The following is an 11,253-nucleotide window of genomic DNA, read 5'->3' on the forward strand; positions in this document are numbered from 1 at the left end:
GTATTAACAAAGTAAAATTGTCACAACAAAAACTTTTTTTCACACCTTTCAGACATACACAAAAGACAAGTTTATTTAATCATACTTTAATTATTATCTCTAGCAGTAACGTTCAGTATAATAGTGTACTTTACTTAATTTATCTGACCGCTTGATTACTTTCAAGTTAGATTCATGTAAAATAAATCTTAACCATAATATATTAATATTAAGATGCGTTATTGTGGATCAATCTACTCTGTTGTATATACACTAATTAAAATGATTTTCACTTTTACCAGCTGCAACATTATATTAATGAATGCTGTTACATTTGGACTAAAGTAACAGATTTGAGTTCTTCTTCTGGCCAAAGTCAACTTCTGCTAAAAAAAGAAATGTTCCCCGTCAGTTTTATTATTATTATTATTATTATTATTATTATTATATATAGCCATTCTCCAACCTGTAGATGAGTTTAGATCCTCATCAAAACAAATACGATTTGAGATGAACATCAGTAAATTAATCAGCATTTATCTATAAATAAAGTCATGTGATTCTTACAGTATCGGTTGTCATCAGTACTGTTGGCATTAGAGGAAAAAATCCAGAGGCAAAGTTAGTGGATCACCAGTCTTTCAAATACATAATCTAGGAATCATCAATGTCTTTCCAAAATGCTCCACCAAACCTCAGTCCGTTGCGTAAAGGTCCGGCAAGTCATGTCTTCTACATGTACACAAATTATGGACAGAGATAAAACTGACACCAGTCTTCTCATCCGACTTTGTTTGATGTTTGTTTCACTCCTTCAGCTGCCTTTAGTGCAACTCCAAATTCAGCATTGTTGACTGTAACGCCTTGGCGTACGCTGTGGAGGAGACAAACGCTACCGTCAGTATTTGTTAATGTTCTCACTATTCGTCCCGCTCAGGGAAAGGAAGGGGAGAGGGGTGGGGGGGGGGGGGTGATGTGCGCAGCGCTCACCTTTGGGATTGTTGTGGAACACGCAGTTGTTAGCGCAGGTGTCGGGGTGCGAGTCCCAGAAAGACGACGCGCAGCAGCAGAGAGGAGGAGGCTCCAGCTTCTCCTGAGACAGTCGCTCCTTCATCTGAGCTCTGAGAGCATCAATGAACCTGTCGGGAGATACAATCACTCTGTAGCTCGGCTCATTTGGTCCAGGTGACCCGTAGTTAACCGTACGGGACTTATAGATATAAGATAAATTCACTTTATCAGACCAAACCGCTTCCCCTGGGGCACCAAAGGCTTCACACATTTAACACCGTGTGCTTGCATTTGAGCATTTATTACCTCACAGCTACTTTCCCTTTCTCCTCTCTTCTCCTACTCTGCAGAAGCACATCTCTCTCCTCCTCCTCGAGCTTCAGACGCTCCAGGATCAGCAGCTCCCTCTCCTCCAGCTTGCGCTTGGCTTCAGCCAGCCGCCGATCTCTCTCCAACTTCCTCTCTTCCTCCAGACGAACCTGTTCTTTCTCAGCTTTGATGCTTCAGGGGAGACGGGGCTACTTTAGAGGAGGCCGATGGTAAATAATCATTTACCATTTACATTATTACATCACTATTTTACAGAGAAAGTAGATTTGAGCAAACTTAAGCAAAATGAGGAAATATTTTTCAAATTTATCACCACTGCTGTCTGTCGTAAAGCCGATGATAAAAACAGCCATCACGAGGTAGAGCTCAACAGATGTTGATGAATTAGAATCGAACCATTAGGAGGAAGCGGTTTAGGAGAAAATACCGTGGCCCAGTCACCTTCTCGTCCTCTTCAGGTGTTTCCTGTTCTGTTTGTTCTCCTTCACTTGCTCTCTCTCAATGTTCATGTACACACGTCGGTGCATCAGGAACTGAGACTGACGCTGCAGAGAGAGCGAGACAGGTGCTATTTGTAACATTTGTTGAGATGGTACAGGGATTCTAACATGTAAAAGTCAGCGCTTCATGCAGATGTCAGACGATGTCCACCTGTCTTTTCAGTTCTCCTTGGTCAATAAGAGGCCACAGGGCCTGTGGGACTCCGACGCCGGACTTGAAAGCAGGAGGCTGTGGCTCCTCAGAATCCCACATCATAGGTCCACTCATCTGAAGCAAACAGTCGGATGAATTCTTATCGTCAACAAATCAAATGACAAATGCACAATATAGTAATGTCGTCGTTGTAGTGAACTGCAAGGCCTCGGAGGAAAGTGTAAGGTATAGAAATACATAACAGTCAACCTTGTTCCCTGGCATTATGCCATTAGTCATGTGGTGAAGTGAAACAACACAACTTGTTAGGTTTAGTATAATGGAACGTGACCATGTTGTGTACTTCTAATGGCATTCTGTCAGCTGTGTAAAGGCGATATCAAGGTCACAAAGCTTGAGCTATTCTGGTTACAAGTTGACGAGAGCCGACTGAAAACACTTTTCAAACTGCGTTTTAGGTGCTATGCTGCCAAACGGTCTCATACAGCTACTTTTAATAACTCACGTGACATCCGCTCTATTGGGAGGATAGTACAATGTGATGACAAATTGTGTTATATATATATAAATCATATATATTATAAATCACATATGGCAAGGTAGCAGATTTTGATTAGCTAAGAGTGTTTTGTTTGCACATCATCTATCGCTAAATTGCTTTTGATTCTCATATCTTTATTTAAATTATCATTACGAGGCCAAATATGAAGGGTTGCTGGGTTTCAAAGCAGTTTCAGAGAAGTTTTACAAAGGATACCAGTAAAAAGAACAAAGACCGAAAGAAATATAGTTTTGCTGATCCCAACATTATGTGTGCAGCACAAAGCCTGCTTGTGAAAATGTAAAATCTCGGCACTGTTCATTGACCTTCTGCTGAACGAGGGGACATTCGTGTTGACTAGTGAAGATATGATCATTCCCCTCTTCCTCTTCATACTCTTCCTCTTCAAACTCCTGCTCTTCCACCTCTTGTTCTGCTCTCAGCAGGTGAGTTCCAGTCTGTTGGGTTCAGAGGACAATGGGTTTTCATGTCACACTGACGGCTAAAACACACTCACACACACTTATAGGAACAATTTGTTTTCAAAAGAGGAACAAGTGTGAGAGCCAGACGCTCACATGTCTGGTTGAGGAGATGTTCCATTCGCCTCCGGAAAGCTCTGACGCAATTTCCTCATGCGGGATGATCCGACAGGCAGCGAGTCTGAGTCTGACCTGCCTCATGCCTCCGTTAGACTGGAAAACAGTGCGAATAAATAATCCCACAGATTAATCACGGTCACATTGTTCCATCACTCACGCAGGGAAACAATGAAATCATCTCGACCGACAAAGGCAACAAAATGAAAACCCATCAACTCATAAAAGACAAGCAAGTGGGTTTTAAAGTGAAGTTAGGGTCTTTGCAATGGTACAGAGAAAAGGCCACTGCTCTAACCATTCTGCTATGTCGATTTCAACAGGGATTTCAGTTTCACTCATTCTATTTCTAAAGGTAACAAGTATTTGTTTGTTTACTTTTGTTTATTTTCATACTAATCCATGTGGGGAACACCATTTATTAAAATACAAATCTGTGACGGAAAGAAAAGTATCAGACTTGGTAAGGCCACCTCAGAACAGTTTGTGCACACAAAACGATAAATACAACTAATATTTCTTAGATTTAACTATATTTTAATAATACAATAGCCTCCTACCTGTTGAGAGCTTTTATCAGTCACCCTTTGTTGTGTAGCACCTCCCGCAGACATCAGCCTCTCGCCAGCAGACACATGCTGAGTCCAGACCTGATGCTGCTGTTGTAGGATTCTTCTGTGAGGTTTCAGCTGCACAGAAAGACACAATTTTTCAATTAGGTCAAATCAAACTGAAGAACAAGAGCAGTACGGGGTGCTCAGCCATATTTCGTCCTCGGTAGGTTGACCGATTTGTCCGTCAAACAACATAAAACTTAAACACTAATATTATATGTGAAATTTCCCCTTTTCGCAGTTTCTGGATAAAACAAATGCTTAATAGTGAAGAACACACACTTTACAAATGATGTGTGTGAAAACATTTCCTGAACCCTTCATTGACTTTTCGCATTGGATACTACTCCATTAATGCTCCACTGTCTCTGTGATAAAAAGGTTATTTGTACCTCGGAGTCTGTCTGACGCTGCCGTCTCTTCTTGATGTCTTGAGCTTTCTGTGCCACACGATGGCGAACTTCATCTTGAAATCGTTGAAGACTTTCTTCGGCTTCCCTCCTCTTTTCTGCCTGGATCTCCTCAGTAAGCAAAGCCAGGGCCTGAAACAAGACATGTAGGCAATGCTTGAGGAAATATCTGAGTATTAATTCATGGGACTTGACGATTAACATCAAATGAATCAATCAAAACAAAATGCTTTTTGATTGTCGATAAAATTGTTTATGATTTCTTTGAAGCAAAAGTGCCACAAATTCAGTGGTTTCAGATTTTTAGGTGACATTTGTTGATTTTTAAATAGTCATTTATGAACCTTAGTGGGGCCTCGTATGGTGGTCAGTAACTGAGCGGGATGTAAATGTCACATTAGACAAAGTAAGCGATTCCATTACGACAAACCGTAATGTTTGCAGTGTAAAATACATCACTTAGTGTTTCTTTGTCTTGATAATCAATATATATTTACTAAGCACATTTACTAAATTACTCTAACGTACTTATAACCCTTAATTAAGTACTTGTACTCTACTTGAGCCTTCCAATTCATTGATACTTTAAACATGTATATTACAAAGCTAGATTTATACTTTGTACAGCAATAGATTCAGTTAAAAATGTATGGTTACCTCGCACTTTGTATATAGACACCAGCAGTAACGTTATATTGTATGAGGTAATTCAAATCATCACCACTTTTAAAAGTTAGATCATTATTGCATCACTAATTACGTACCATTTATACAAATGAGCCGAATGGGTAATTCTGACTTACTTAATATTTGAATGCCAATACTTGCAGAACTATTACCTGTAACCAAGCATTTTTACACCGTAGCATTGCTATTCACACTCAGTTAATATATAAACATCTTCCACAACGGATTAAAAACATATTCAAGCACAACTCATCACCGACTAACGGCTTATCAACAGCCTGGCAACCGACCGCGTCAAAGCTAGCTTAGCATTAGCATTAAATGCCAAACTCACCGACGGGTGCTGAACGAAGTCTTGTCCGGGCTCCACCCAGGCTCCCACCGCCACCACCGCCGGGTTTCTGCCGGCCAGCACCCGGTTGGCCCCTCTAGGAGCTGGGTGCTCCTTACTCCGGTTCACCGAGGCTTTGCACCGGCAGCTTTTAGAAGTTATTAACCTGCCGGCACTCATTAGTAACGTTAGCGTGGTTAGCCTGACGCTAACCCTCCACTTTAAGTAGCTTCTCGGTATCCAGAGTGCCCGGTTGTACGCTTACTGTGATGGGACAGCGGGTTTGTGGACGGTACGACGCAGATATACTCGAAGTGTGAGCAACCAAATGGAGAAAGAAAAAACACCACACTTTGTTGACGGAAAAAAACTCCAAATGACTTGTTTGAGTTTCGCTCACTTCGTCTTCTTTGAATTTCCAGCGTTGGAAAAAGAGCTTACCGGGTCATTACTGCCCCCTACCGGGGAAAGAAAGATACCTCTGTTCCACATTAGCAAGTGGATTTTGATTGCAATTGGTATTGTTTTTACTTGAGCAATTATTGAATGCAGGGATTTGACTTTTAAAAGACTAAATCCACACAATTCAGGTATAGTTCATTTATTTGACGTTGAATTGCTATACTGACCGTGTTCACTAAACATCAGCGTAATAAAAACAACCAAGTTTTACAGATTGTGAAGAATGCAGGCACCAAGGGTTTTTGAGGGGCAACTACACCCTTTAAACAAAAACATAATGATTCATTTTTTAATTATAAAGTCAAAGTTACGAAAACAATTATAATCCTCCCGGTTTTTAAACTTCGAATTGAGGGCAGCATAACAAAAACAAATAGGTAGATCATTAAACCACTGGAATTCACAGAGAGGCTTTCGTTACTTTACTTATTTATTTATTTAAAAAATGACAAGATTTTACCACAGGAAAATAGAATTAAACTGAAGTGTATACACAGGTATTTTCAGATATAAAGATTACTCTGGATGTTGGTGGTTCTGACAAACTTGCGGAGGACGTCTGTGCTCGGAGACGGGTCCAACTGAAGAGAGAAAGAAAAGCCGGAGATCATAATGTGAAAAATGAGAAGAACAGGGAAACACCGTCGATGCAGTTTAGTCATCTTCTGACCTTTTAAACACCTCCTCCCCCTCAGATGTAAATAGAAAAGAAGCTCACCTGTATTGACCCGCCGAGCTTGGATAGTGCAGGTTTGAAGGTCTCCATGGTAACGGAGTCAGGGCCGGTGACGTCGCTGTAACACTGGTACACTACAGTGGCGATGCGGTGTACCTCGCAGTGGTTCAGCACTAAAGAAACAAAAAGGAGAAGAATGAAACCATCAGAATTGCCGAGTATTCCATAGTTTGACCCATGGCCCTTAAAAAATGGTCTCAAGTTCTTAACCCTGACAACTTGTCTCTTTGTTTGGACTTTCAGTGTCTTTAAGAGCACTAGCGCAAACAGACACACACACTCCACTGCAATAAAGTCATGCCGTTTGGTTCATTAATTCATAGAGAAAGTTCATCACACGCGTTAGTGAAAAGGAACGAACTACAGAGCTTCTACTACTTGCTTCATCTCGTTGTATCAATAATCTCAACATACATCAAAGACACAGGATGAATCACAGCTCTAAAAAGGTCCCCACATGGTGTCTGGGACTTGAAAAGATGGAAAAGGAGGCAATCATGCTCCGAAATAATGAGGTCCACTTATGTCAGCTTCGGGTACGTTTTTCTGGTTAAAACATTTTAATGGCTCCGAATGGTACAATGCATAAACATAAGTACATTTTCAGTCTGGCAAAAGGAGATTAACTCCATCTGGCCAAAAATAGTCTTTAAGAAGGTCAACATGTAGCAAGCAATTTTCACAGAGGGGAAGAGATTTTTTTCATCAGACTGAATTTTTACATATTTATTATTGATGTTGTATTAGATGTCTTTTTTTTTTCTTAATTAAAAAACCTTCAAAGCAAATATTCTTCTGCTAAAAATTGGTTGTCACAGGGATATTTGAAGTCATTTCACATTCTCGGTGTAAAGTAACGGCAGTACCTGCTGCTGGGAGTCCAGTGATTATGTTGGGTTGCTCCAGCGACCGGCAGACAGGCTGACCGTGGAAAGCGGCGGTGTGGAGGGAGCGCAGAAAGGGGGCGGAGCTACAGCACAGGTAGTCGGCTGTCTTGTACTCCGCCACGGAGCTGTCCGACAGCACGGTCACACTCAGCTGTCTCCGCTGCAGGCAGCCAAAGACCTACGAGAGACAGAGACACGCCAGCGGCCTTCACTCAACATCGCCTGTACTATATTTAGGTCGTACCTGGAGCGAGGTCAGATCAAACGGGAGGCCATATTGTCTAACATTTTAAAATCAAGGGGCCCTGGACGCGATTACGGTCAAGAACCACTGGCGTGGATCGTCATGAGAGAGACTTTCTCTGCATTACAGCATTTCGTTTCAGTCACCATTTAATCGAGATCCATCCGGCGGATTTGGCTGTGCTGACCCACCTTTTCCGTCCACTGAAACAGCTGGTCTTCTGCAACGTAGCAAGTCACCTGGCACATCAAGACCTTCCGGGAAAAGAGGGCGAGAGGCATGTGACCCAACATTGAAACATTCGTGGAGGATGCATGTGTAACTGATAAACAGAAAAGGATGATTTTACTGTTGGATGATTGAAGGCATAGGCAGGCAGGAGGATAACATGCGTCGCCTGCAGCCAAAAATCATCTTCATTATCGATTTATTAGCAGATTCATTTTCTTGGTTATGTGATTGCACTATGTAAGAGAAAACCAGAGGCCTCAGATGCTAGGCCTACTAGATACTATCAATAGTTATTACAAGCGTAATACCAGATGCGTACTTACAAAACCTAAGACCCACCTAAATCATCATGAAATATCAAGGTGGCATAACAGGGATTTTACTGGTCAGCAATCTATAAATTGCTGCGTGGTTTCTGTGGTATCTGACGTGGCCAGCTGCTAAATACTGCGTGAAAGTCTTCTCCTTCAGCTCCTTAACTTCCTGCAGGCGCTGCGTGATAAATCTGACGCTCCACACGCGGCCGTTTATCTTGATTAAAATCCCGTGCAAACACCAGGCTGAGAGCAAAAATGGAGGTCGACCGACAGTGGATTTTGAAAAGCTCAACAGTCAAATAATCTGCCCGTAACAATTGACCTTCCTTATATTCTGATATCATCAGGAGTTATTCACATGCACATATAAACGCTGGAGGTGTGCGCAGCAATTGTTCAATATTGGACCAGAGCTCCACTGTGACAATAACTCGATCAACTCTATGCTCATCAGACTGTTCGGTTTGGAACTCAGTGATGCGACTAACCACTTACGGCTCAGGTGTATAATTATTTGCTGTTGTTGTTAAAGGCAACCCTGACTGTGGAGCCCTGAGTCCTTACATTTCTCCAATTTATTAAGGTTTTCAAGGCACATAGAATTCTGATGGGCTGCTAATATGCCAAAAAAAATAAAAACAGATGTGTAACTTAGGATCAGCAGGCAGCTCATTGCATTGAATGCTTATAATCGAGTCCGGCTTTCTGTGGGATGAATCGAACACACACTGCTTTGCTCAGTGTGTCACTCACAGATGGGTTGTTCTTGTGTCTGTAGAAAACACATGCCGACTCCCCGCCTGTTAGCCCTGTCTCGCCCCGGCTCCTCTCGTTCCACATGGATGCATGGCCCACTGCGTCCCAGTTCTCAGAGGTGAGAACGTACACGGACAGAAACCCTGCGAAGACACATCACAGGATTTTTGTTTCCTTTTTCACAGGCTGTTTTATTCATATATATATATATATATATATATATATATATATATATATATATTTGTTTATTATAGTTTCATTTTGTTATATAAATATGGTTTGTATAAAATATAATATACATACATGTATATACACACACACACGTATATATTAAATAAACACCCACACACAGAGATAAACAGACGTCACAGAGACAAACAGACGCCTGTTTGCATGTTTTTGTTTGTGTGTTGAAATTATCTTTTTTAGCTAGATTAACTGGTACAGGGTTATCTATACAAGTTAATGTGATGGATTTATTTTAATGTGAAATGTAAAACACCAAAGAAGTTGTTCTGCCATGTCTCATTGTCTCTGATACGACGATGCATTTCATTGTGTAATTTTTGAACAGATCATACTCATTTTTAATAACGTATATTTTTGTTTTTAATCAGGCTGAGGGGCAACAAATGTATAGAAAGATTATAGTAAGAAAAACAGTAGCGCAATAATAAATAGGGCCAGCGGACGTCGGAGCGGATTCTGTGGTCGGCGTAGCAGCTTTAAAGACATCAATCCCCTTGTGATGGATATTTTCCATTATATTCCAAATAATGTTATGGAGAATTCAATCATTGGATTAATTGAGAAATGTCATCAGCGGATTAATGGGTAAAGAAAATAGTGGGTAATGTTATAACTTCTATTATTAATGGCTGGCTGCATTACATTTACATCCTGCAGACCAATTACATTAAATGAAGCCATCATCAATGTTAATAGTCATATGCTCCAACAGTGCATACAAAATGTTGATGCAGTTAAGTAGCTTCATACATATTAATAGAACGTGTAGATTTAAAAAGGGGTGCTTATTTAGAGATTCTAATGTTCAACAAAATGCTGTAATTACTAACCAAAGTATGTTCATGTTTATTGTTATATTTGTGTTATTTCAGAGCTTAAGTCCCTTCACCACTTCATGTTCCAATTTCCTCTGAGGGAACATTAAAGACTCCTCTGACCGGTAATAACAGACAGACTCATAATGTAGCGGCCTCTTACTGGCAGCGTTGTGTCCCACGGCGAGGATGAAGTCGGAGCACTGCAACTGGTTTCCAGACTTCAGCGACTCAGAGACTTCAGGGCTCCAGTGCAGCTGAACCTCCCTGATGAACGGGGCACATGGGTTAGAGTAGGAGGAGCCGTGTTGAAAATACAAATTTCAAGATTTTTATATTTTTATATTGGATTCCATTTGAGATGCAGGTACCTCAAACTACCAACATTACAATGTTTGTCCTCCAGGAAACCAACTTTTGAATATTTTCCTTCAAGTTTAGCTCATAATTTACTATTAAGTAATTCATTAAAAATGATATCAATCCTCTCCCGACAATATCGCCACAAAACATTACATTGGCTCATCAAGTAAGGCTAGTAGTTATTTTATACCAATCCACAACATACCAGAAGATGAGACAGCTTTAAACGGACACTAAATGAATGGCGTTTCTTTTATTTAGCCTTTATATAAATGAGGTGGACAGAATAACGAAACAACAGGTTATAAACACAGCAATTCAACAGCATCCGAAAGTAAAGGCAACAAAATGATCACAATGTTTCATCGACAGCTGTCCAACACTGAACTAAATCTTAATTAAACCCCTTGATGCAGGTGGAATGTCCTGATTTCTCTTATAAACTTCGTTGCTAGTGAAACGCTCAATCTCCACAGAAGATGGTTTAATTGAACATTAATGTGATTAGTATCGTTAATATGAAATATGGAGGGGGGAGTGGCTGAAATGTCACGTGTCATGTTAGCTAGCTTGAGCTTCCCTGTGAATGCTTACTTAATGAAGTTAACTTATGGCTTTTGGGACAAATGTAGTTTGTAATTACGTGTATGAGGAGCATAATCCAACGTTACGGCCACACAGTAATTTCAATAATTGCGTTAAATTAACTCCACGGGATGAGTCAGCATTAATTAGCTTTAATAGTGTAACGTTAATATTTGCATCCTTTCCTGACTCGATGCTTAACATTAACGGCTAACTGTTAGCTACCTCTTTTCCTCCAGCTCTTTGCGGATCTCTTCATCTTCTTCGTTTTCGTCGAGCTCCTCGTCGTCTTCCTCCACGGCGCGAGAATACACAGACAAGACTTCACCAAAAAAAGTCGCCATGATCACTTCATTCACTGGAGGGAAAGCGAAAGTTTAGCTAGCGGTTCGAGACCTGCGACCGTGACATACATCCACCACCACTTCCGCAACGTCCCTTCAAAGTAGAAG

The 11,253-nt window shown here is 40.8% G+C and overlaps 2 protein-coding genes across 2 annotated transcripts; both read right to left on the reverse strand.

The window, feature by feature from the left end:
* Positions 1-129: 129 nt before the first annotated feature.
* ccdc15 (coiled-coil domain containing 15) lies at positions 130-5,593 on the reverse strand. The gene is made up of 10 exons (XM_037467690.2): positions 5,160-5,593; positions 4,121-4,270; positions 3,675-3,803; positions 3,094-3,210; positions 2,842-2,973; positions 1,972-2,088; positions 1,762-1,865; positions 1,297-1,491; positions 970-1,118; positions 130-853 (listed from the first exon to the last, which is right to left on the reverse strand). The coding sequence occupies exons 1-10, from the start codon at positions 5,334-5,336 to the stop codon at positions 804-806; spliced, it is 1,320 nt and encodes a 439-aa protein (XP_037323587.2). The 5' UTR covers positions 5,337-5,593; the 3' UTR covers positions 130-803.
* Positions 5,594-6,027: 434 nt separating this feature from the next.
* Positions 6,028-11,253, reverse strand: psmg1 (proteasome (prosome, macropain) assembly chaperone 1). Its single transcript, XM_037467701.2, has 7 exons — positions 11,027-11,253; positions 10,017-10,120; positions 8,787-8,932; positions 7,677-7,739; positions 7,221-7,419; positions 6,337-6,467; positions 6,028-6,199 (listed from the first exon to the last, which is right to left on the reverse strand). Exons 1-7 carry the CDS (start codon positions 11,143-11,145, stop codon positions 6,122-6,124), a joined length of 840 nt encoding a protein of 279 aa, XP_037323598.2. The 5' UTR covers positions 11,146-11,253; the 3' UTR covers positions 6,028-6,121.

Source organism: Pungitius pungitius, chromosome 16, assembly GCF_949316345.1.
Source record: "Pungitius pungitius chromosome 16, fPunPun2.1, whole genome shotgun sequence".
Taxonomy (NCBI): domain Eukaryota; kingdom Metazoa; phylum Chordata; class Actinopteri; order Perciformes; family Gasterosteidae; genus Pungitius; species Pungitius pungitius.